The sequence below is a fragment of the Nymphaea colorata genome, chromosome 5 (genome assembly GCF_008831285.2).
Source record: "Nymphaea colorata isolate Beijing-Zhang1983 chromosome 5, ASM883128v2, whole genome shotgun sequence".
Taxonomy (NCBI): domain Eukaryota; kingdom Viridiplantae; phylum Streptophyta; class Magnoliopsida; order Nymphaeales; family Nymphaeaceae; genus Nymphaea; species Nymphaea colorata.
In genome coordinates this window covers 8730033-8757453 of record NC_045142.1, presented here as the reverse complement: position 1 = coordinate 8757453, position 27421 = coordinate 8730033, and the positions used below count along the sequence as shown (strand labels likewise).

The 27421-nt window shown below is 37.9% G+C and overlaps 1 protein-coding gene across 1 annotated transcript; it reads right to left on the bottom strand.

Annotated features, from left to right (window-relative positions):
• Positions 1 to 1548: 1548 nt before the first annotated feature.
• Positions 1549 to 14587, bottom strand: LOC116254789 (isovaleryl-CoA dehydrogenase, mitochondrial-like). Its single transcript, XM_031630363.2, has 10 exons — positions 14204 to 14587; positions 14011 to 14094; positions 13820 to 13877; positions 4139 to 4267; positions 4020 to 4060; positions 2951 to 2999; positions 2770 to 2879; positions 2160 to 2236; positions 1744 to 1794; positions 1549 to 1660 (listed from the first exon to the last, which is right to left on the bottom strand). The coding sequence occupies exons 1-10, from the start codon at positions 14315 to 14317 to the stop codon at positions 1591 to 1593; spliced, it is 783 nt and encodes a 260-aa protein (XP_031486223.1). The 5' UTR covers positions 14318 to 14587; the 3' UTR covers positions 1549 to 1590.
• Between the last annotated feature and the right edge of the window lie 12834 nt (positions 14588 to 27421).

Genomic DNA, 27421 nt, shown 5'->3' with positions numbered 1-27421 from the left:
GATTGTGATGTTAATTGATTGACTATTTTGTGAATGAGTATATGTATGTTGCTTATATGATATGAATGGGTTAGAAAGATTATTAGTCATTTGTTTTGAAAATGTTATGCATTGGCATGTGCATGCTAGAATTGATATCTCTTTAGGACTGATGAGGCGGGGTATCAAGTCGAGTGTCTCATCGACCCCAATTGTGCATTAGAAAGCATCATAGAATGATAACTGCATAGGGCAGCTACGAGCCAACCACAGATCGTGACTACTCTCTGTGGATTGGCTAAGTTTTTCAAAGAGGTGATTGACGTGATTGATGTGAGGATTGATGTGATGATTGATATGAATGTGTATGTTGTTGCATATCCATTGTCATGGGCAATGATACAAATGGATGATTTGGAGGGTAGCTGTACCCGTATGGTATGACAGCTAGCAATGACTGTTACTGTATGTATAGACCTCATGTGGAGGTAATCGGAGGTGTGGGTGCACTCGTGAAGTGTACTAACCTCATGTGCTAGCCAGTCATCTTGTGAATATGTAACTATAATGATAAGAATGAATAACTAAGAGATGAGAGGCCAGTGGGATGTGGCTATGTGTTTGGGAGACGTCCCCCTTTTTGCCACTGGTCTCGCCTGTCAGAGCGTAGGCGGTGTAAGGCCCCAGGGTTCTGTTATGTGTTGTGCTTGGAGCGTTGGGCTCCCGCCTTCCCAACCTGGGTGTCCTAGGGAAGGCTGAGTATCTCACATTGGACTTCACACATCCAGGGATGAGTGCTCTACCACTGCAGTGGGTGAAATGGATCCATACTGTTATGGGCCACCACGGGGGTTGTCTCTCGGCTGTAGGCCGCCCGCGGTGTGCACGTGCCTGTGTTGCACCCACAGGAAATGTTAATGCACTAAAGTTAATGAAAATGTAATGTGTTTAATAGAATGCATGTGACTGACGTATATGTGATTGATATGAATGCAAGTGTTATGTTTAAGCATGCTTCGCATGTGACTGATGTTGTGTTAGTGTTGCCATCAAGTGGCTTTTACGTGTCGTACTCTGACACGACATGACGATAGATGAGTTGATATTTGTTCTTTTATTTGAGCCTTACTTGAGAGGGTTTGGCATTTTCCTGGCTTGTTGTCATACTACGAAGGCTGAGCCTTCAGTTGTTTTCTTTTTCAGGTTTTGGCAGACCCGGGGCAACAGGTTGAGCAGATGGCTTCACTCACGTCCTACTAAGGAGGTTTTGGGATTGTCGTTGTAGTGCCGACGCGTCATGTTTTGGTCTTATTGATGTCTTCTTTTTGTTAGGCATCAACGTTATGATTTTGGGGCATTTTGGTCATGCACACAGATGTGAATTTGTATGAAACAAAATGGTTATATAAATGAAAGTTCGCCCCATTGTTTTGAATTGCTTGGCTCATCAGTCACACCTCGATGCTTTATGTTTAGAAAAAAAAAAGTTTGAGGGTTAAAAGGTCGGGGTGTGACACCAAGTGAGAAGACTATTCAGCTGAAATTTTATCAAGATGGTGGGCAGAGCAAAGCAGACTCAAATCTAAAAAGAACATAGATGAATTACAATATTTAACCTTTGCCTTCCTGTCCAAGAACATTGTCCTGTGGGACAAAACAATTCTCGAAAACAAGTTCACATCTGCAATGGAAACCTAATGTAAGTGAACATTAACTATTGGAAGCTTTCTACAAAAATTTGAAAAAGAAAGGTCAGGAACATACGTATCACTTCCTCTCATTCCAAGTTTATCTAATTTCTGTGCAGTACTGAAGCTGCAATCACCATGACATTCATATAATGGGTAGGTAAAAAGAATAAACTAGAAGAAAGTGATATTCAAAGTATGCAAGACCATGGAAAGCAAAAGGTGCCTTTCCAATCGAACCTAATTGGAAGCCTGAGACTAAAATGCAACCATTTAAGAAGGAAAGGGGGGGGGGGCGTGGCGGGCTGCATTGAATGAGATCAGCATGCAATTTCTTATGTATTTGAACCAAATTTGATCCATTTGCATGGCCTTGGACACATGAAACAATTTAGAAAGAACACAGAAAAAGGGCAGACTCCATTCAAGTCTCAGCTCCTTCGCCAAAACAAAAACATAAGTAAACAAATAAAAAGTCCATTAATTACAAACCCTTTCATTCCTTTTTCAATGATAAATGCAGTAATTCCTTTCGACCCAGATGTTTTGTCTGTTTTTGCATAAACAATCTGTCATAATGTCATAAGGTCAGTGCTGATGATTTGGATAAAGAAAGGAAAGAACAACTATCATCTTAATGATACTGCTACTTCAGAGTCTTTGCAAAAATAGCAACATAGTTAATAAATAAAGAAAAATATAAAAGATCATATTTTAATCAGAAACGAAAATTAGAAGAAGATCGAAGTAAGTCATAAGATGCAAATGCAGTTACATTCTGCAATTATTAAAAACAAATTAGCCAATCATACTTCCAAATCTTACATGAGGAAAAAAAACTTTTGCCTATTAGTTTCTCATGACGATCAAATCAAGTCTTTTTATTGTATCATTTTGATTACTAAAAGCAGGAAATAGTCCACCAACCTACAGTATTTGGCCATAAAATCTACCAGAAAATAAAGTTAAGATGAAACATATCAAAAGACATGGAAAACATCAAAATAGTGAAATTTAAACAAAGTAAAAGAAGACATAAAACTAAACAAAGTACTGCAGAGCAGCTAGGCAGCACTATAAGCAATCCAAACAAGAACACTACCAGAGTTTGAGCGATGGGTCCATTTGTACACCACATCTTGTTGCCATTTATGACATAGCCACCGTCAACACGATCAGCTTTGCATTTCATGCTGGCAACATCAGAACCAGCTGCATCACAGAAATGCATCTTATGCGCATGTGAGAAAAATTTAATGAAATAGGAAAAGTGGAAGATTTACCATTTGGCTCGCTCATTGCCAGTGCTCCAACATGCTCACCACTAATGAGCTTAACAATGTAAAATAACAAGTTTAGAATTCTTAAACTGAAAGGAGAAGATAAAGAAAAGATAAACAGAAAACGTGTACTTGGACAAATATTGATAACTTCAAGACTCAGAAAATATTTGATCAAATATGAATTAGTCAGTTTGACCGTTCTTATAAATATCAGCTGCACCAAGATGACCAGCAAATAGCTTGAACAACACATTTTATGCAAAAATTATGGTCATTAAAATGGTGATAGGATCGTAATAATATGTTCCTTTTTTTGTGGTACAATAAACAAGACACAGACAACTTGCTGGAATATGTCAAAAAGCTATCCATACAAAAGTAATTGAGGAATGGTGAATTTCAAAGGCAAGGAACCCAGTTTCTGGCTTCTCATCTTGAAAGTCCCATGAGAAAAAAATACATAAAACACCTGTTCTTGAAAATAAATAACAAAGTACATTCATTTTTAGGATCAAAAGAGTAGCCTACCAGTTGAATAATAATCCGTTAATTAAAACTTCAAACCCATTTAAAATCGAGAGAGGTGTAAGCATCTTAAGAAATAAAGCAACAGCAAAACTGTTAAATCCAATTGACATGTCCAGGAGGAGACGTACAAAGAACTTAAAAGCATAGTGCAACAGGGTTGACAATAGAAAAGAAATGAGCTTAAAAATATGATAGAATTAGCAAAAACAACTGTTGGCCAGACAGTAGCTAATCTTTCATGAAGATAAACTTTTAAAACCATTTAGTACTGACTATAAGGAAGGTTTGAATTACATCAAGGCGGTGGAAAGAAGTAAAAAAATAAAATGTTGATCTCCTGTATTCCAAAGAAGCTATTGGCAGATAAAAATGCAATAGCAGTAGCATACAAAATAAAGATATGAGAATCAAGGTACATATTGACATGCAAATACTTTAAGAGGGATACACCTTAGGGGAAAAGAAACATCTCCTTAAAATACAAGTTTATTCTATCAGCCCAAAAAAAAAAACCTCAAAGTTGAGCATGCTATTCACAAACCTTGGGTAAATACTTCTTCTTTTGAGCATCATTCCCATGGCGTACCTGGAAAAACTTTTGAAATAAATATCCAAAATTTTGTGAAATTATTCTGGTTCAGAGCATAAATCATTTCATATGTTCCAGATGATTAATACACAAGTTTGAATGTGCACCATATGAAAGGCCCACAGCTCCAGAAGCTCTACTAATTTCTTCCATTGCTATGCAATGATATGAATAACCAAGACCAAGTCCACCATACTCCTCTATAGGAAAACGAAGATGCAAACTTCAGGAACAGTACCAATAAAATAACCATGTCAAAATGATGAATTGTGAAAAATTGAAAATGAAAGGGTTAAGAGCATTAGCATTCAAAGGCTTTAATAAACAAATTGTAGAAAAATAACCATTTCAAGAATCAACATGCAAGAAACAAGCAGAAAAGCTAATGAAATTAAGAAACTAGTAAAGAATGGAAAATCACATCCTTATTCCTTAGCAACCAAATACAGGAGGTGTTAAGTCAAGCTACTTATCTGAATAACCAATAAAAATCAGCATGAATCCTCTCATGTACACCACTATTCTACAAAAAATGTAATGCCAAAATGTTCTTGCATTATTTTCCAAAAAAACAGGACACCACGCTGAAAGCACCTATCACCACCAAATCGACCCCACTTATTTTCTATGGACCAGCAGCAGCAATACAACAGGAATCTGGACCAGGCTAGACTGTGAATGGCAAGTGGAAGAATAATAATTGTCAAGGTGAGATGTTAGCTCCCTATATTTGAAAGCAATGGATCGAGAAATGAACTTTTTCTTCCTCAAATTTTACATTTGTGCGTACTTTCCTCAAAAAATCAGCCAGACAAAAAATTTTAGTGCAAATCCTGGTTGCCTTTATGGAAATGGATAAATATCATGCTTGCAGATAAGCTTTTGGCAAATAAAGATTAACCCAACAGCAAGCTCCTTGAGTGTTGTTCATCACAAAAGATGTTAGGATCAGTTCAGTGAATTCAGAGTTTAGACTGAATTAGTAATAAACATAATACTCTGGAAATGCCACAACTTGCTGCAATAAGGACCTCTCACACTCAGCAAGTCCCTGTGGCTCAAAAAACATAATCTGCTTTTATATTTTGTAAGAGTATGTTTTATTGATTTTATGGTTATCATTCAGTATTAGAGGTTAGAAATGATTGCATATGCGGTTTCTTTCCCCCAATCCAGAAGCATGAGAAAACCCATGCATGTCAGATGAACCAAACATTTACAAATTGTCAGGATTAGCATGGCTTTTCTGATAGGCACTTTTGGAAAACTGGAGTCTCCTTAACCCTATTTCCCGATGCCACCATTTCCCTAATAAGACTTTTCGCTGTCCTCCTGCACAACCATCATTTTCTGCAACAGGGCTCCACCGAAGGCTACCTCCATCAAATCTAGAAAACTTAGTTTGTCCATCCTAAGCATTAGATGCTCAGCAGAAACTCATGCCATACTATAGTGTGTTTTAATTATGCTGCCCATTCTACTTTGTCATAAATGCTGCGTGTGTATTCAAATCTATAATAAACCTCAAAGACATAACAGACAGATTTGAGTACTAATCTAAACTTGATAGTGATTATTAAATAGCACCATAGGGCATAAACAGAAACTTAAACCTTCCTGTATATAGCATGGGGTTCTGTATGGCACTTGATGTAGAAAAAACTAAGATTAAGTGTTTGCATCCCAAAATATTGGTTGGTTTTGGAGTGCTCCAGAAAAATGAGATTTTTGTTTTGAAAGAGGAAAGAAAGGGACTCGCCCGTCGGTACGAGGATTGACCGTTCCCGACGCCTTTACTGGGGGTAATCAACCCAAGGGCTATGTTTATCATTGATGCATTTCGTTTTAACTTAAACATCTTTTTGATTCTATATGCGGTGTAGAAAATATTGAAAGTTTGAAGTTTCAAACTTTTGAAAAGGTTCTTGAAGAGTTGCTTGAAAATGTGAAATGTTTTGAGGAAAAAGTGGAACTAGTAAATATCATTTGAAAAGCTTGTGAAATCATTTTGAAATCACTTTAGTGTTCTCTTAAGACTTTAAGTAGGTTTGAGATTTTACTCTAATTCGATTACCATCTAGCTAGAGCTCCATCCCATCTTGCTTAAGCTTTTTTGGAGAGGTGCTTGTGATCATAAGTGAAATAAAGTGGGTGAGAATGCATGGATGCATTTATCCTATATGATTGAAAGAATGTAAAACATTTCTATCACAACATTCATCTAAAGTCATTCCTACCACAACATACATCTAAGATTTTGTTTTTATAATTATTGTATATAAGAAGGAAAAGTTTTTGAAAAGGGATAGAGATTGTAGACCATCAAGCATGATTCCAATATTGGGTCATTACTTGGTTTGTGGTCTTATTGAAGTTGGTAAATAGAAAGTTTGTGAGAGGAGAATGTTAAAAAGAATACAAGAGATAAAACACTCTTATGAAAAGAAAGAGAGAGAGATAGAGAAAGACATGCATACATGTGTACATACCATCACATATACACATATATGAAAGCTTAAGAGAAAAAGATGTATTGATTCGAAGAGAAAGAGAGATTTTAGAGGGAAAAAAAAATATCATACGCATATATGGGTATGAGAAATTTTATAAGAGAAGATATTTGTCTTAAAAAGGGGAATAAATATTTGAAAGAGAGGAAATAGAGCACATGTACATACGTATTCATGCACATATGAAAATTTATAAAATGAAAAGTGAAAGCATAGAGAGAGAAAGATGGGGGGGTCATCATGTTGGCATAAATGTATATAACATGTGTATACATCCATACCTTCACAAGATTAGAAAAATCAATAAACAATTTAAAATTACTAACTTCAAATTTAATGTGGGCCGGAGGGGAGCTTGGACTCATGCAAGAGTCTAAGCTAAGTCTTTAAGGTCATGTTACAAGGTTCTTTTTGAAAATGTTTTGGAAAATATGATTTATATAAGCATAGAATGTTATTATTTAGTTTATTGTAAGGGATATATTTCTTCCACCGTTGGGTATGGAAGAAAACAAGCAACATAACAAGGCACTCATTAGGGTTCATAATGTGATGATTAAGAAAGAAACTAGTGCAAAATGACATGGAAATGCATATTAACATGTACATTTTCGTGAGGGTTTATCCCGGGTTGGACAAGTCCCAACCTCAAAAATTAATATGAAAATAAAAAGTCCCCAAACTACACTCTCATTCCCGCCATACATTCACATGTAAGTAAAGAACCAAGCAACTATGCATGCATAATATATATATAACATTCAATGAAGGAAAGAAAGAAAGAGGATGATGGAAAAAGCAAAGTTCAATTAGGATGGAAGACATGATGTAATTATGAATTGATATACCACCTCATCTTCTGATGTTCTCGGTGCACTTGAGTATAGTCTCTTGACTCTAAAATAGAGATTGAGAGCTATCTCTTTTGGCCATGGAGAAATGAGGAAGAGAGGAAAATAAGAGGAAACAAAAGAACAATAAGAATGTATTCATGAAAAGAAAGAACATGATTAAAATGAAAGATCATCTTATCTTTCCATGCTTCCAGTGCACTTTGAGTATAGCCTCTTGTCTCTAAAAAGAGATTGAGAGCTACCTTCTTTAGTCGTGGGGAGATGAAGATGAGGAGAAAATATAAAAAGAGAAACAATGTTATATTTAATAAAAGAGAAAGCATGATTCAATCATGAAATGAAAGATCCTCTCATCTTTTCATGCTCCCAATACACTTGAGCATAGCCTCTTGTCTCTAAAAAGAGATTGAGGGCTATCTCCTTTGGTCATGGGAAGAGGAGGAAGAGAAAAAAGAAAATAACAAGAACAAGACTATATTGAAGAAATGAAATAACAATAACAACAAAAATATATTCATTAAGAAAAAGAACAACAACAACAAAATATATTGAAGAGAAGAAAGAGCAAGAAGATATTAATAAAGAGAAAGAACAAGAACAACAAGAATACTTGAAAGAGTATGATTTAATCATAAAATAAAATATCATCTCATCTTCTCATGCTCCCGGTGCACTTGAGCATAGCCTCTTGTCTCTAAAAAGAGGTTGAGTGCTATTTCCTTTGGCCATGGGGAGATAAAGATGAGAAGAGAAAATGAAAACAACAACAAGACTATATTTAAGAAAAAGAAATAACATAATAATAAGAATATTAATGAAAATTAAGAAGAGAAAAATGAGAGCGATGAAGATTACATACCTCTAATGGGAAATGACCTAAGGAAGATGAACACCTTCACTTGAAGATCTCCTTTTGAATGAAGCTCCAAGAGTGTTGTAGCATGCTCTAAGTTGGAGAAAGAAATGGAAAGAGGAAGAGGGAGAAAGAGAGAGCTCAAGAGAAACTCTAAGTCTTCAAGTGAGAATACACTAGAGTTTCTCCCAAGGACCAATCTTGCCCAAGAGGGAGGATATGGGGGATATTTATAGAGGATTTTGAAGTCAAAACCCAAAATTTGAATTTTTTGACCTAAAAAGACAAAAATCACCCTCCAAAAGGAGATTTTTTTGTCAAAAAGAAGGGCATATGGGTCTTGTCCACCAAAAAATGCTAAAGTTACCCTCTAAAAGGAGGTTTTTTGGTAAAAAAGAATGACAAATTAGTCTTGTCCACCCAAAAGACTAAAGTTACCCTCTAAAAGGAGGTTTTTTGGTCAAAAGGAATGACAAATTAGTCTTGTCCACCCATAAAGACTAACATTACTCTCTAAAAAGAGGTTTTTTGGTCAAAAGGAATGGCAAATTAGTCTTGTCCACTCATAAAGATGAAAGTTACCCTATAAAAAGAGGTTTTTTGGTCAAAAGGAAGGGCAAATTAGTCTTGTCCACCCATAAAGACTAAAATTACCCTCTAAAAGGAGGTTTTTTGGTCAAAAGGAAGGGCAAATTAGTCTTAAATGATTGATTTGGATCTGAACTTGGGTTTTGGATCTGAAAGTAGTATTTTGGATTTAAGTTGGATCTGAAAGTAGTATTTTGGATTTAATTTGGTGGATTTAATTTAGATCTAAGAGTTGTATTTTGTATTTAATCTTGTGCCTAAATTTGAATTTCGCACTTGGATAAAACATCATAGTCCTTTAAAAAAATTTGGGGTGATTACAGATGCCCCTCTTTGTTAATAAGCCGGTGTTAGCCGTGGTTAGTGACGAAGATAAACGTCACAAATTTTTCAAACAAGACATTTTCATAGAGATGTTTCAGGCTTTACCCCTTACCTGAATGGGTTGTTTCAGCTTAAATTGCAGGTTTAACCCCTTACCTGCATGAGTTTGCCGATTTCAAATTCAGGTTTAACCCCCTGAATGGGTTGCCTTGACTTACATCACAAGTTGAACCCTTTAACTGTGCGGGTTGCTTTGGCTTGTAGCACAGGTTTAACCCTTTTGCCTGCATGGGTTGCTTTGGCTAGCATTGCAGGTTTAACCCTTTGCCTGCATGGGTTGCCCTCATATTGCAGGTTTAACCCTTTACCTGCACGGGTTGCTCTCAAGCCCTGAACGATAATAATAACAAAATAAAAATAAAAATAAAAATAAAAATGCCTCAGTATAATTGTCATGTTTTACGACTGGGAAGAATCTAGATTGAATAGTCGATGTGGAAACACAAATGTTTGACATTGATTGGAAAATGAATATGAGAGAACTAGACATAAAATTTCTTGAGGTGAAGGGCATTAACAGGATCGGCAAGTTCCACCCCATCAGCATCAATTAGTCGGTATGAATTGTGGGGCAAAGCTTCCTTAATGACATATGGGCCTTCCCAATTTGGTACCCACTTGCCTCGTGGTCATCCTCTCAGGTACACTGCAGATCGTAGGACCGAATCATTCACTTTGAACTGTCTCTCGATAACTGACTTGACAAATTGTCTGGCTACCCTTTGGCGATAAGCTTCAGTATGTTCAGCCGCTTTTGGCCTCTTTTCATTTAGCAAATCGAGTTGCATTAGCATTTTCTGTTGATATTGAGTAAGAGGGAGCTCTATGAGAGAAGCGAACTTCAAAGCAGGTTTCAACACATGTAATGGTAGAACCACTTCTGTTCCATAAACTAGCTATGCTGGAGTGGCATTTGTTGGAGTTCTCATAGTGGTGCGATATGCTCATAGAGCGTTGTGCATCATTTCATGCCAATCTCTTCTAGTTTCTACTGTCCGTTCCAAGATGCGGATCAGGATCTTGTTGGTAGCCTCTGCTTGTCCATTGCCTTGGGGGTAATAAGGAGCTGAAAAATGGTGCGTGATGTGGTACTTGCTGCACAATTGCCTCATCTTTTCATTCTTGAAATGAGTTCCGTTGTCTGATACTATATCATGAGGGACTCCAAATCTACAAAGAAGATTTTTGTGAATGAAGGACACTACATGACGTCCTTCCACTGTTCTGAGTGTGACGACTTCTACCCACTTGGTAAAATAATCCGTTGCAGCAAGAAAATACTTATGGCCATTAGAAGCTGCAGGGGATATCGGTCCGACTACGTCAAAGGCCCACAATGAAAATGGCCAAGGAGATGTCACAGAATGCAAGTGAGAGGCTGTGGCATGAATTACTGGAGCATGCAGTTGGCATTCTTTGCATCTTTTGACAAATTGGTGACAATCTTTTTGCATGGTAGGCCAATAATACCCTACTCTAATTATTTGTTTGGTGAGGGTTTGGTAACCAACATGGCCTCCACAATCTCCTCGATGTGATTCTTCGATTACTTTCTTTGCCTCATCTTCATTTTTGAAATCCACGTCTGTATAATACCCCTGCTAGAGTATTCAGTGCTAAATCCACGTCTGTATAATACCCCTGCTAGGATAAAGTACCTCGTTGACATACGTTGTATTGCTTTTTGTTCATTTTTAGGCATTTCAGCCAGGAATTCTTCGCTTTCAATGTACCTTTTGATGTCATGGTACCAAGGCGTATTCCCCTCTTGGATATGATGAACATGCGCCATCGTTTCAAAAGCAGGGTGTTTTAATCTTCCAATCTCAAAAGAACGGATTGCTTCATTGGTTCGAAAAGTGATGGTCGATCCTAACCTCGCGAGGCCATCCGCAATAGGGTCACATTCTCTCTTTACGTGAGCCAATTGTACTTTTTTGAATTGACAGATTAAGGAGGTAGCAATTTCTTGATATGGCACCAACTTTTCATCTTTGACTTGTCATTCTTCATTCACTTGGTTTATAATAAGCTGAGAGTCGTCGAAAGCATGCACTCTTTTCACTTGAAAACTCAATAAAGAACGAAGTCCTTGTATGAGGGCTTCATATTCAGCCATGTTATGGGTACATGGAAAATCAAGTTTCAAAGAGTACGGGATCATTTCGCTTTTTGGAGTGATGAGTAAGATGCCTATGCTTGCTCCCATCACATTTCTGGACCCGTCAAAGTACATCTTCCATCGGAACCGTTTCCAATGTTAGTACATGTTCATTTGAAAACTCATCATTTATTCTGATTTCTTTGTACTGAGGGAAGTCTGCTAACTGATCCGCAATTGCTTGTCCTTTGATTGACTTTTGAGACACATATTCAAGATCATATTGCATCAACAGAACTTGCCATTTGGCGATACGCCCATTAAGGAATGGTTGTTCCAAGATGTACTTGAGAGGATTTAGTTTGGAGAGTACAAATTAGTCTTGTCCACCCATAAAGACTAAAATTACCCTCTAAAAAGATGTTTTTTAGTCAAAAGAAAGGGCAAATTAGTCTTGTCCACTCATAAAGACTAAAGTTACCCTTTAAAAGGAGGTTTTTTGGTCAAAAGGAATGGCAAATTAGTCTTGTCCACCTATAAAGACTAAAATTACCCTCTAAAAGGAGGTTTTTGGTCAAAAAGAAGGGCAAATTAGTCTTAAATGATTGACTTGGATCTGAACTTGGGTTTTGGATCTAAAAGTAGTATTTTGGATTTAATTTGAATCTGAAAGTAGTATTTTGGATTTAATTTAGATCTGAAAGTTGTATTTTGTATTTAATTTGGATCTAAGAGTTGTATTTTGGATTTAATCTTGTGCCTAAATTTGAATTTCGTAGTTGGATAAAACATCATAGTCCTTTAGAAAAATTTGGGGTTTTAATTAAGCATTAGATGCTCAGCAGAAACTCATGCCATACTATAGTGTGTTTTAATTATGCTACCCATTCTACTTTGTCATAAATGCTGCATGTGTATTCAAATCTATAATAAACCTCAAAGACATAACAGACAGATTTGAGTACCAATCTAAACTTGATAGTGATTATTAAATAGCACCATAGGACATAAACAGAAACTTAAACGTTCCTGTATATAGCATGGGGTTATGTAGGGCACTTGATGCAGAAAAAACTAAGATTAAGGAATCTTAATCTGACTACATCCACAACTAACCTAAAACTAAACTTAAACTAACTTAATCTAACTAAAACTTAAGCAAACAACCAAAGGAACAAGAAAAAAAACAACATAACACTTCATTTCTTTTCAACTGAATCATCATCCCTTACAAAATGACCCACGTCCCTTTATATAGAGAAAGGGATGGATTTCGGATCTGGATCTATTTTAACAAGTACTAAAAATCTAATTAGATCCATTACATGAATTGATTATGCTTCCATCTTGCATCAGCACTAAATTAGGATGTATCCTAGGTTCATTAGTATAAGCAAGCAAAAACCAGGCAAAAATTGGTAGGGAATAACTTGAAACAGCAACAAGGGGCACATGGTTATGGTTCGATGAATTAGCAACTAATAAGATTGCCATTGGAGTTATGTCACATTGATGCCAATAGAGAGATCCTGATATCAGCTTCAGCAGTTTTTTGGAGTCTACAACTGGACTGTACACAAAGGGGCAAAATGTGGAAGTGGATCATCCCTGTGACATAGCCTTTGAGTAATCCAATCCCCAACCAGAATCCAATGTGCATCAAATCAATGAAGCAATAAAGCTTCCTAATTGACTTTATCTGCCACAACCCAATATCACACAATGAGGAAAAAGGGAGTTGATAATGCTACATGAATCACCTAAAGGAGTAATTCCTGTTAACAACTGCTGGCACCATGGCAAAATATTCACCGACAGTGGAAGAAATTTAGGCTTTCTAAGTTATCCATGTATATGTTAGCACTTTCAAGGGCCAAGATTTACCAGTGGATGTTGTATTTTAACTTCCTCATTACATTTCTAGAACAACAAATAAAGTTTGTAGGAATTTGCGCCAAATTCCTGCAGCATACTAGGGATGAGTCAACCAACAGTTTTGATATGCGAGGGAGAAACTAATTGTTAGTTGTACTATCACGAAAAGAATTCTGCAATAACAGTGCGTAAAAGATACTGGGCAGAAAACATATAAACAAGCAATTGTGATTTGCACATCGTAGATATTAAAGGCAGTTGGCATCTCCACGTGGATTTAAGATTGAACAGGGGCCAGTTCTTGCAGAAAAACTAGTAGGTTAGGGCGGATTTTACTCTAATCCACAATGGCCCTTCTTTGTTTCAGAGTTTGGACGATCATTTGATCAGCAGCTATGTAAGTTGGAAGTAGGACAAACTTGGACCAGGAGACATAATCAAGACAATGCACCACAAACTTTAAAAATTATAACGATGAGAAGTATTTCTTCGCAAAAGTAAGCGTCCAGGACCTAAAACCATTGGCCTAGTCTTTACTGAAATCATCTTGCAGCGACAGTTCATAGGGACAGTACGACAGGGATTACCTGGAGCGGTGATTCCGTGAAGATTAAAGTTCCCCATGAGCTTCCACAAATTAACATCCTACCAATGAAGAGCATCTAAGTGACCAGACTAGTATATTCACAAGAAAAAAATAGGTAGGAAAATGGAAAAAATAAAAGAAAGCATAAAGAAACGCGAAAAGTAAAACAGAAAAATGACATGGACACGCAACCTTTCGGAAGTTGTTGGTAGCGTCCACCTTTGCTGCATGAGGAGCAATCTTATCTTGCGCAAACTGGGAGACACTTTCCTTGAACTGAAGAAAAATGATGGCAGGTCATGAACCTGGCAAAAACCTATGCGCAAAGCACGAATAGAACTGAAGAAAAGCTGCAGAAAAAATGAAAGGCTGTGAGGTGGGGAACCTGCTTCTGCGTCTCATCAAAGAGTAGAGACGTGGTGGAGTAATTTTTGAGGACTCCAATTCTATGTTTTCCCCTCCATGCAGATGAACAGAAGATCCTTGGAGTTCTGTGCATCTTTTAACTATCCGCCTGTTGATATTCTCTTTTATTCCTTTCCTAGCGTCCTCCTCTTAAACTTGGGGATTGCTTGAGTACGATTCTTGGTTGGAAAGCGTTCAAAGAAACGAAATCGAAAATGGGTTCTTTGTCGAGAGAGGCAACTCCCCTTCCCATCCCTCTCCTCTATTGCTTATAACGTGGACAAGTTTTGGGTGGGCACACTACCTATCTTGGATCGATCCCTAGTCCAAATCCCAGTATCAATGAGAGGCCTTGCTACGCAACTTCCCCGTCTGACTTTACGACCACCGCGTCGATGAAAGAAGCAGATCCGTCTCCTTCTAAAACTAAATCCTGGAGATGCCTTATCGACCTCGTACAATCGACCTCCTACAATCTTCTTCTGTTGCATCCTTACTTTTTTTATATGGGGCCATGGGGGCCTATCCCCATCCGATAATAAAGGCAAAAAGGATCAGGTTACATTTATTGCTTATTTTCAAACCAAAATCTCGCCCGATGCATATCACATTGATGTGTCGCTTATAAGAACTGCTGGAGCTGGAAATTTCTAACTAAAGGACATCAACATGTAAATGATAAAATGTGTATTTAGTGTCAACACAAACACAATTACTTTTTGCGGTTTGTGTGGGTAATTGCCTATACTTTGCCAAAATTGGCCTTTGCCCCTGCTTATAAGCTAAGAGGTTTCTTTATGGCTTCGCAAGCATCGCGTAGCTGGTTGAATTGACTGCCATAAGACCACATATCATCAATTCAATTTGCATGGGCTTTATATTCATGAGCTATAGCACAAGTTGACAGAGTACTACTGGTACAACCTCTAGATCCTAGAGGTAAAGGAAAGAGGCAAGCTCCTGAGTCCTGTTCTCTTTGGGCAGTAATTGCACACCCAGATAGAGAGCCTTGTTCAAATTCATGAATGAAAGGTTTTGGAATAACTCAGATAGCTTTGAATAACACAATTTATTTTTTGCTACATACACAAGTTCGCATGCAATTGCGCCTACATTTCCTCGCCAGGTTCCACCTGTGAGAGTTCTTACTCTCGCCAATTTTGTGAGGAAATATAGGCGCAATTGCATGTGAACTTGTGTACGTAGCAAAAAATAAATTGTGTTATTCAAAGCTATCTGAGTTATTCCAAAACCTTTCATTCATGAATTTGAACAAGGCTCTCTATCTAGGTGTGCAATTATTGCCCAAAGAGAACAGGAGCTTGCCTGCTTCTTTTACCTCTAGGATCTGGAGGTTGTACCAGTAGTCCTCTGTCAACTTGTGCTATAGCTCATGAATATAAAGCCCATGCAAATTGAATTGATGATATGTGGTCTTATGGCTGTCATTTCAACCAGCTATGCGATGCTTGCGAAGCCATGAAAGAAACCTCTTAGCTTATAAGCAGGGGCAAAGGCCAATTCTGGCAAAGTATAGGCAATTACCCACACAAACCACAAAAAGTAATTGTGTTTATGTTGACACTAAATACACTTTTTATCATTTACATGTTGATGCCCTTTAGTTAGAAATTTCCAGCTCCAGCAGTTCTTATAAGCGACACATCAATGTGATATGCATCGGCGAGATTTTGGTTTGAAAATAAGCAATAAATGTTATGCCTTTATTATCAGATGGGGGATAGGCCCCCATATAAAAAGTAAGGATGCAACGAAAGAAGATTGTACGAGGACTTGGCTTTGACAGTTATCTGCATGGGTCTTGGCTTTGACATGATCAAACATAGGCAGGGAAACATGCCAAGCTGCTTCTATTTTCCTAGGCTATCAGCAAGCAAAGAACCCATCTGAACTTTCGCCTAAACATAATTGGAGTTCCGTGATTCATGATGAGAGAATTAGTTATATGTGCATATCATTTACTTGTGCATATCATTTTTTGCAATATAGAGATGACATTTCTATAGTTAGTTTAATTTGTTACAAATACCTGCATAATTTCATAGAAAGCGACTTGCCACCGTCACTTACATTAGATTAACAAAGCAGTTACATAGAGTAATGGAGCTAAGGGTGAGCAATCCACAAAATATTCATTAAAATCCAGTTGAGCTTCCAGCCATATCTATTTGTTCTTCCCCAGTCAAAGCAAAGCGAGAGGAGATGACGGATGGATGCCCCCCTGTGATCACCGCTGCAAGCACTGTGATGAGTAGAGAAATCACCAAAATATAACGGTGACGGCTGTCATTAATTCCTAGACAAAAACCAAACAGCAGCCAGTGCAAAGAGAGAAGCAATGCGAAGGTGATCAGGCAAAAGGCTGCGGTCAAAGGGAAGCAGAGCCAACGTGCAGCCAGCTCCTTCACCAAGGCTACCTGCACCAAACCAATAATCCAGCTAAACTGGATAGCAATAACTGCGAGTCCCACGGAATCCCAACTAAACCGAGCTGCGGAAGGATCGGATGTGGGCAAAGAATGAGGGGAGCAGGGGGACAAAGACGCAAGCGGCGACAATTGATCTGGGGAGGACGAAGAATGAGGGGTACAGGGGGACAAAGAAGCAAGCGGCGACAATTGATCGGGGGAGAACGAAGAATGAGGGGAGCAGGGGGACAAAGAAGCAAGCAGTGACAATTGATCAGGGGAGGACGAAGAATGAGGGGAGCAGGGGGACAAAGAAGCAAGCGGGGACAATTGATCGGGGAGGAGAAGATTTGGAGCTGTGAGGAGTTAGGATCCTCTGAGACATCACCAGCTTCGAGGTCGTCGGCATTGCCACTCCCTGTCTTCCATTGAAGACACCGGAGCATGTTCTTCCAGGCCTGAGAGAGCCTCCCACTTCCAGGCATTTTTTCTGAACTACGTTGGTAAGAGGTCAAACCCACTCTGTAAAGGCTGACAGGTGCCCCTTATGGGATCCCATAGACTTATAATGAAACCCACTTATAAAAAAGAAACACACTTATAAGAAAGAAACCTGCTACACGGTTGCTTCATTACTGTTAATTATTGTTTTAGGAATGCAACTAAGAGCACTTTGTTAATGTGACGGTGATGACTTGATGTAGGTGATGTTGGTGGATTTGAAAAGTTTCAATATGCTTCACAGGAAGAGCCATCACGCGCTTGCGTGTAGCTGGTGAAGAATCCCATCTTCATCAAGTATATAAGTGGACTGCCATTCATTTGCCCCATCAACAGGAGGTGCATTACTGGAACCTCTTTATATGGTAAAGCACTTCAAACTTGCTTCCAACTTGGATAACAGGTAGGAAAGGGCTCTGTTGTGCTTTACCATAAACCAAGTTGGAAGTGCTTTACTATATGAAGCAGCTTCCAGTAATGCACCTCCTGTTGACGGGGCAAATGAATGGCAGTCCACTTATATGCTTGATGAAGATGGGATTCTTCACCAGCTACGCGAAACTCTTCTGCAAGCGCGTGATGGCTCTGCTTGTGAAGCATATTGAAACTTTTCAAATCCACCAACATCACCTACATCAAGTCATCACCGTCACATTAACAAAGTGCTCTTAGTTGCAATCCTAAAACCGTAATTAACAGTAATGAAGCAACCGTGTAGCAGGTGTCTTTCTTATAACTGCATTTCTTTTTTATAAGCGGGTTTCATTATAAGTCCGTGGGATCCCGTAAGAGGCACCTGTCAGCCTTTACAGAGTGGGTTTGAGCTCTTACCAACGTAGTTCAGAAAAAATGCCTGGAAGTGGTGGAGGCTCTCTCAGGCCTGAAAGAACATGCTCTGGTGTCTTCAATGGAAGCCAGGGAGTGGCAATGCCCACGACCTCGAAGCTAGCGCTGTCTCAGAGGATCCTAACTCCTCACAGCTCCAAATCTTCTCCTCCCCCGATCAATTGTCGCCGCTTGCTTCTTTGTCACCGTGCTCCCCTCATTCTTCGTCCTCCCCCGATCAATTGTTGCTTGCTTCTTTGTCCCCCTGCTCCCCTCATTCTTCGTCCTCCCCCGATCAATTGTCGCCGCTTGCTTCTTTGTCCCCCTGCACCCCTCATTCTTCGTCCTCCCCAGATCAATTTTCTCCGCTTGCGTCTTTATACCCCTACTCCCCTCATTCTTCGTCCTCCCCCGATCAATTGTCACCGCTTGCTTCTTTGTTTCCCTGCTCCCCTCATTCTTTGCCCACGTCCTATCCTTCCGTAGTCAGATAGTTGGGATTTCGTGGGACTGGCAGTTATTGCTATCCAGTTCGGCTGGATTTTTGGTCTGGTAGGAGCTCGCTGCATGTTGGCTCTGCTTCCCTTTGACAGCAGCCTTTTGCCTGATCACCTTCGCATTGCTTCTCTCTTTGCAATGGCTGCTGTTTGGTTTTTGTCTGGGAATTAATGACAGCCGTCACCGTTATATTTTGGTGATTTCTCTACTCATCACAGCGCTTGCAGCGGTGATCACAGGGGGACATCCATCCGTCATCTCCTCTCGCTTTGCTTTGACTGGGGAAGAACGAACAGATACGGCTGGAAGTTCAACTGGATTCTAATGAATATTTTGTGGATTGCTCACACTTAGCTCCATTACTCTATGTAACTGCTTTGTTAATCTAATGTAAGTGACGTTGGCAAGTCACTTTCTATGAAGTTATGCAGGTATTTGTAATAAATTAAACTAAATATAGAAATGTCATCTCTATATTGCACAAAATGATATGCACATGCAAATGATATGCACATATAACCGATTCTCTCATCATGAATAAGAAAACTCCAATTAAAAGTACTCATTTCGGCCTCATCTCCCTGCACCTTAACCTCAGTCATCATAACCAGTAAACTTCCTTCCATACTATCCCTCCACACTGCCTTAATTACTCTTTTGGATTTCTCCACATGGAAACAATCTGCCACCATCCTGCCTACAGTTACTGACACGTGCTCATTACTGCAAATTGGACATGTAAATCAGAACTTTTCACTAATTACTCTTCTTCCTTCCACTTTAAACCAATAAATGCATCTTCGCAAGTTTTCCATGTTGAATCTAGCAGATTCTTCATCTCACGATTTAGTATGTCATTAGCACCTAGTTCTTGAACACCACAACATCCGGGAATCGAGGGATCTAGCTTTTACGTAGCAACACTGGTTTGAAATCAGTCCTACCCACAGTACCAAGCCCTGGGACTGTATGCCTGTTAAACTGCTTCAATTTCCATTCTTACCCCCCTTTACCACACTGCCAAGTATGAATTTAGCATCTGCCTTAAAGTAGGAGACCGTATGATCTCAAATAGCTTCTAAAGTTGATGATACATGTTTAGGGATGGCTATGAAGTAACTTGACCTTCTGGGCCAAATGGGAGGGCATTTAACCTAGGCTCAATCATTACCCTACCACTATTTGGTGGTTTTATTTGTTATTAGATTAACAGCAAAATTCACAGGATATCTGCGCTTTGCAAAGAAAATTGAGCGGTTCATACAATAATACATGATAAATCAGCACTAATCTTTAGGATTAATACATGGGATAGTGTGTTACTGCTCTTATTATCAAACGACTCGTAAATGACAATAACCAAATATACATCATGCATCCATATTCCATGCAGTGTCTGAGTAACCGTTTCATGGGCTAAAACACTTATACAAGAAAAACAAAGTTGCAAAAGAGCAGTGCAGAAAACATCCAAACGTCCTAGATTGAACAGGAACACTACAATTGAATGATAGATTATAGAAGAAAACCTGAATTTTGTACTTGAAGAACAGCCCAATCCTTTCTAGGAATATAAACAGAAGACTTGATAAGAAAAAGGCACTCATGAACAAGGAAAGTGCCGATGCAAGCAAGTTAGAAGTCGCTGAAATTTGATATCAGATACTGCAATATTTGTAAGGATGGTTTTGAACCATTGCTACAAGTTTTTAGCAATGGTTTTTATGCTTTTAGCGACGGTCTTTGCCATTGCTAAAAATGAATTTTTTTACTGTGGCTTCATAAGTCTGAATGGTATGAGTTCTTTTAACCACAAGGAAAGTTGTACAAAAATGGATAGTATGCAAAAAGCTGGCCCATGATTTTCACTTTTTAGCATTAAAATGTTGTGCAAGTTTTTGGAGGGGATGGTCATTACTCAACATGAATCATCATGGCATATAATTTAGATAGCACTTGATTTTGCCTGCATAAAGACAAATTTTACCTTACTATTATCCAAATTAGTTTCAATAGAAGAAAGGAAGGTTTTAATATGTTTGAATTAACTAAAGGTAATGGTCAATGTCCAAGGTTTCTTGTGTTACTTTTTATGGGTGCATAGTAAGCAGATCTTTGCAAATCTGTCCCAAGATCCAGAATTCCATCAACATATACAATTTCAGCTTCAAGTTGTCGGAAAAAAAATGAATTGAACAACAAAAAGCCTTGAGGAATGGGAAAGAAAACACAAAGATTGTGAAATATTTGTCTACTTTAATGTGCGTACTTATGCATGAAGGCACCTAATGGTAAGACCACAATCATGATCAAGATATCAAGAAATCTAAATGCTCTATGCTTCTTTATGAATTCATCATATCAATTCTGGACAAAGGAATGCAGACGGTGAATCTCAACCAACTACAGAGGATGAATCTTGATTAAATGCAAATGATGTAAAATAAAGGCTCAAAAAGAGAAGACAAACATATTCACGTGGTTCCAGTGATTGAATCACCTAAGGACATGAGAAAGGTGCTTCCACCATGCCATACCATGTGACAAGATTCTTTGTAATATAGTGGAGTGCCAACTCAGTCCTCAACTTTATTTTAGGAGAGCTAGTTACAAGATTTCCATTATGGTCATCAACAAATTTTTTACATTAGTATTTGAGATTTTTTTGCTGGATTTATCAGCACTCCAAGGTCATCAGATTGACTTGCCTCTTTCTTGTTGAAAGCATCCATCAGCTTCCTCAATTAATGCATGTTTTCTAGGCAACACGATCGACTGAGTAATGGTTTCATTTGCAATCCGCTGAGCTAACTAGATTTTATCTCTCAATATATTTTCTTCCCATGATTTCTTTCTCAATCTGTTGAGCCACCTGGATTGCATCTCTAAATACCTTTTCAACCAAATCTAGTTACATTCATAGATTAACTTGGATTACTGGACAAAGGACGTTTTAGACTTCACATTCTCAAATGGTTCATAATTAATGGTTTTAGAAATTCACAATTTCCAAAAATGACAAACTTAATTTCCTTAACTGCTAGATGTGAGCAGAAATAAGTGGGGCTAACCTAGCTCTTGAATGCTATTAATGTAAATCACAATTTTACTATTCTTAATGGAACACATTAGCTGAGCTTGAGGGAGCTAGGGCTGTTGGAGCACAAGTCAAGCTTGCGTGCATCCTAAATCTACCTGATGCATGAGTTTCAAAAAGCGATGGCATAAAAATTATGTTTGAAAAGAGATGTAAAGATGGTTAAACTTAGATTTTAAAAGAAATAAAGTCTGGGATCAGGCTAAAGGGGCATTGAAGTCCAGTCCTAATTGGAACACAGTTCTCATCTTCAGAGTTGGATCCAAGGTCAATTCTGAGGGTCGACTCTGGCAGGGTAAGGTTCGAAATGATGAGGAAAATTAATCATAAATTTAAAATCTAAATTTAATAAGAACTTTGAAATTCATTTTGAAAACAAGGGCATTTAAATGAGATGGTATGCAAGAACAATTCCTGCATCTTAAAGAGGACAACCTAACTAACTAGAGGAAAAATGAAAGTTTCTCTAGGTTAAAGTGGACAATCAGGGAATCTTTGAAAATTCATTTTAAAGCAGAAAATATCATGGCCAAATCTAGGGAAGGGGATGATCAATTGACTTAAAGAGGCCGGTAAATGGACTCACATCTGATTGAGCTAAAATAAAAGCCTAAATTGGGGGATGACCTAGCATTTTGATGTTTGAATGAATAAAATTTAACTAGGAATTTAGAAAACTCTAATTTGCATGCCTCTAAATTTGGAAAATAATGTGTTTCTTGGAAAAAATTAGAGGAGATGAACCTCTTCATGTTGCACCAATGGGCAAAAGACATAAATTGAATTCATCTTTCTTGATTTTTGTTGGGACTTGCATTGTACTTAGCATGAATCGAAAGTAACGTGTGCGTATATGCATGAATACTATATGATGCATGCCCATTTAATATAGATAGAAATATTTCAATAAAATAAAAAGAATATAATTTATATGGTAAATATAAAAATATAAACAAATGGACATTGGTGTACACATCCTCATATCACATCAATGACATGAAGTTGTTGCCGATAACGTCTTACGCTTCATTGAGCCAGCAAAAGGACACAAATAAGACATGCAACAAAAAATAGCTTGGTTCACAACGTTCATGTTTGACTTCAACAAACTAGGCAAACAGGGTCACATGAAATGAAATTTGGGACATTGGCTCTAGACAGGCCCTACGGTTGGTTGGAGGAAATGGAATCCATATCGGAGTCCTAGAGTAAAAGAAAGAGAGTCAATAAGTTCTTACAAGTTCCCGATTTCAAGGAATCCTAAAATTCAGGGCTTTGCAAAAAATAGGTTGCACCTTTTTGGGCAAACAACCTATCAAGAACTTGGAGTTCTAGAACAAGGGAAATACATTTTCTAAGTTTGGGGAATTTTGGGTTTCTATAGAAACAATAGAAAACAGGTTCTGCTAAAACAAAGTGAGAGATAATCAAATGAACACAATTTCCAGAAAATTTTGGTGTAGCTATGGGACATGATCTGAAGCTTTCTAGGGGCATATAGATCATCAAAAACTATGTTTAGAACTTGAAGTTACGGCTTCCGTAACACAAGCTATTTTTTGGTTCTCTGCAAAAGCAGAAAGTACAATTCAAAAAGGTGAATGGTTGCCTAATAGTACAGGGGACTAATAACATCAAGCTTCGGCCTTGCTTTGGGCTTGCCTTCCAAATCGGACTGAGGTCACCCATATATATATATATATAATATAATATATATATATATATATATATATATATATATATATATAACTGAGTCCGAACTTGACCTAGGGTAAGTTGTTTGGTAAGATGAACAGAACTCCACGCCTCCTCCCCAATGTCTTTTTGCACGGGATCTACTAACATGTGTTTGCATTGGCTCACAAGAATGGATGCAGCATCAATACTACTTGTCTATTGCAAGCATCATTACTACTTGTCTATTCCAAGGAACTGTTTACTGATGTTCCCATCAATGTCACAAAAATCAAGTTTTTTTGAAAAATATGCGATATATAAAATTGTCATTTAAAATTTTAAAACACGTTTAAAAAAACATTAAAAATATAAAATACAAAAAAACGAGTGTTTTTAACTAATTTTTTTCGTGTTTTTTTTCATTTTTCTTATTGTCAAAAAGTTTTTTTATTTTTTCTATTTGTTACAAATCTATTTATTTTATGTTTATGTTATTAGTTTCTTACTTATTTTATTTTCCTCTCACATCATTGCCTCTACTGGAGGAATGCGTTAGAATAAGGAGATGAGAGATGTACATGTGGCCAATTTGGCTTTTTAGCCTGGTGTGCTGTTTCTTGAGGGGATTGATGGTTGGTCATATAGAGAGATAAATATTTGCAGAGAAGGATGTATGAGAGGAAAATTTAAAGCCTAATGCCTCTTCCTTAGGTTGCATTTGATTACTATAGACCAGAGATCTACGGTGATATGTTGATCTCAGGTCCATGGTTTTCAGGTCCAACCCCTTTGGATCGGACAGCAATCCATGTTTTTCACAATGTAGCTTGGATTTGAGATCAATGTTTGGGAGATTGATTATAAAATCCATAGTTTGTTAAAATTGTGAATTTCAGCTATCGTTGATTTCAGTTCCCCTTAGACTTGAGATCCATAGAAATCAAACGCAACCTTATGGAAAGATGTTTGGGCAGCATGGAAAAAAGTGAGGAGAGATCTTTGCTTGCATTTGGTAATGGATAACTAGCGAAATATTGGCATGATCATTGGAAGAATGAGTTCCTGATTAAGCAGGTACCAGGAAACTGTTATGGTTTAATTGAGAATGACTTTGCAGAAGTGTGAAGGAGATGCTCAGAAGAAGACATGAGGGCATTGATAGAAGGTTGGACAGGATCCCGCTCATAATAGAAAGTCTGCAAACCAGTATGTCTTTGTCTTCGTCCCGAGATGTGAGAGTCTGGAAATATACCAACAAGGCTGCTTGTTTCCAGACAATAGATTTGGAGAAAACTTCAAGGGAAAGGTGGTGAAGTGGAATGGAGAAAACGCAACGTTTTCTTGGCAACTATTGAATAAAATCTACAGCTAAAAACTCCAATTTGGTGAGAATTAAATACATGTTTTTCTTTTTTTTGTTTTTTCTCCAAATCAATAATTCTATGGGTGAGTAGGAAGAATATTCCATTCTACTACCCTAAGAGAGTCAATTATCCCACCCAACCTCTCATCCCCTTAAAGTATGGTGTCTGTTTTTGGGGCCTTGGGGTGCTGCCCCCACCAGCATTGGTGAATGAAAATTTTCAAACGAGAACAAACCGCCTACCTGGCCTTACCCCATCTACTGTGCCAACCTCCTCAAAGGCTCCAATTCAATCATTCTCAATTTTCAACTAGAAACATGCAAAGGGTGCCCCTCAATCACTTTCCACATTAAAACAATCATATAGAAAAGTACAACCATGAAAATGATGCGCCAAAACTTACAAAAAAGATTGAAAATATTTACAATCGTTTCCACAAATTAGCTATATTTCATCTTCATCTTTTTAAACTGCTTTAAATTCATTCGTCACCCCTTTTTGTTTTCGTAACTTGCATAATGTTGATAACACTAATTTGAATGTAAGGTTTGGTGAAAAAGATCGGGGATCAATGGTGGACAGTATTCTTCAACAGCAGCTCCTTCACGAAGCCCTTTACCTATGTATCCTCTCCGCCCCCCATGAATCTCACCCTCGATGTTGGAAAACCAACCGAATCTTCTGCCTATTGCCGTTGCTGTCGCTGCCACCATCGCCGCCTCCAGATTATTCATCGAGGTCAGGGATGGTCGGACTCCTCGACGAGAATGGGATGATGATGAACGAATTTTTTATCAGAGTTTGGACTCGATGAGGCAGAAAATTTGGCCGAGGAGACACCGGGAAAGGAGGGTGGAAGAGGTGGGAGAGTGGCCGGCTTAGGAGGAACATGGTATCTTCCCCTTGTGTCCCGAGAGCGTGAAGAACAACGTCCCCTGTCTGGACAACAAGGACAGGTTACAGACGGCTTGGAGGGAGAGGCTTGAATGTCATTGTCCCAGCGGGAACAGATTCCGGAGAACTTCTGGCCTGTAAAAAAGCAAATTTCTTTTAGGAAATTGACCTTAAAGGGTAAAGATATACTTTGGTATTCACTTGCCTCAAGTTGCGTAATGCAACTGGATGGTCAATGTAGCCTACACTAAAAGGATTTGAGGTTCAAATCCTGTAGTTGCTGATTCCTTTCTGCAAACAAAGGTAAACACGACACTAAAGTTGAAGGATGCATCATAGGTTTACATAGACCCTTAAGCAAACAAAAACCTTCAATGTATTAGGGCATGTCCTTGGGAGATTTAGAACCAAGGCGGTTTCCCTTAAGTAAACATAAAAAAAAAGTAAAAAGAAAAAAGTCAGGTGCATCTAGCAATATTAATACCTTAGATGTGTTCAGTTTTACTGAAAAAAATAAGCGTATGTAATTTTGATGGTTTTTTAATGAAAAAAGGGCACAGAGTTGTCATTTGCAAGCCCAGATTCATATGAGAAAATTCAAAAATATGAGACCTACACTTAAAATTATAATCAAAAGATAAATATAAATTTTCATTGGTTTATTAGCTCATTTATGTATTCTTAGATTTTTTCATTCTTTATGTAAAGTGTAAATCATGCAGGCCAATGGACGACGAGCAAGCACATTAATAAAACATTTACAAGATGTTTTTAATGGTCGTTTAACAATGAAAATGACCGTTTAGCAATGAAAATGGTAGCATATTGTTTCAGATATTTTTCCCAAAGTTTGGGGATGAACATATGAAGTCGTAGGTTACTACTTCCATTGCCAAATGTTTCCTTAGGTTGCACTTTAGTCCCCACGTGCTTGGATTGATGGTGGAATCACCATGGCTTAAGCCCCTCACCTATCTTCATCCGGGTACTGCGATATTCACAGTAAGACGTAAGGGAAATATCACATGGAAATCAAACTAACAACATTGCGGTCTACATAACGCATTAGTCAGACCAAATATGATGTGTTCTTTGCCCTAGCATATCAACTTAATTATGAATGGAGTGTAAGTAATGAAGAATTTGACTTTAGTGGTTGATTTATGTATTTTTAAACACTAGGAGACCTAAGAAGTTGTTTGGCAACAAGAATACTTGCTGAGCGTTTAATGAATCTGCCTCAAAGATTGATGTAGATTTATAAAACAATAGTTCTAGTACTATGAATTTACCCTAATCTCTAGGGTAGATTCATGGGACAGTCATTGATTTTTCCTATTACTAAAACAACCCTAAGGGGTTGTTTAGAAGCAGTAGCCATTGTTACTGTTCCATGCATTTGCCCCAAAGGTGGGGCATATTTATGAAACATTTTTCAAAATGTCCAATGAATCTAACTATTTTTTAGATTAGATGTGTCAAATAGTAACATTATGTTATGGTTCCCAAACAGTCTCTAAAAGGAATAACGATATGAAAATTAAACAAACTATTTGCGGTTTGCAAGTGCACACACATCAACTTGACCGATACATTAGGTCCCCCGAGACTTGGCATGGCTATTTAATGAAGTGAATCAAGTCCTCCAGGATTTGATTTTGGTAGTCAATTTATGTGTTTTGCAAAAAATGGCTAGATTGGAGCAGCTTTGAACATATATTGTATGTGTAGCATTTTTTACCAAACCCAGTATTAGAAGACATGCATACTGAACAAAGATTTAAATTTACAATCGGTATTCAATAAATGGTTTGACCCACTTCCCATATAAAGAAATGATAGAGATTTTGTCATTTCTGTGGACAATTTCTCATACAATGACACACTTGTCCCCACCCCTGTCTTGAAGGTGA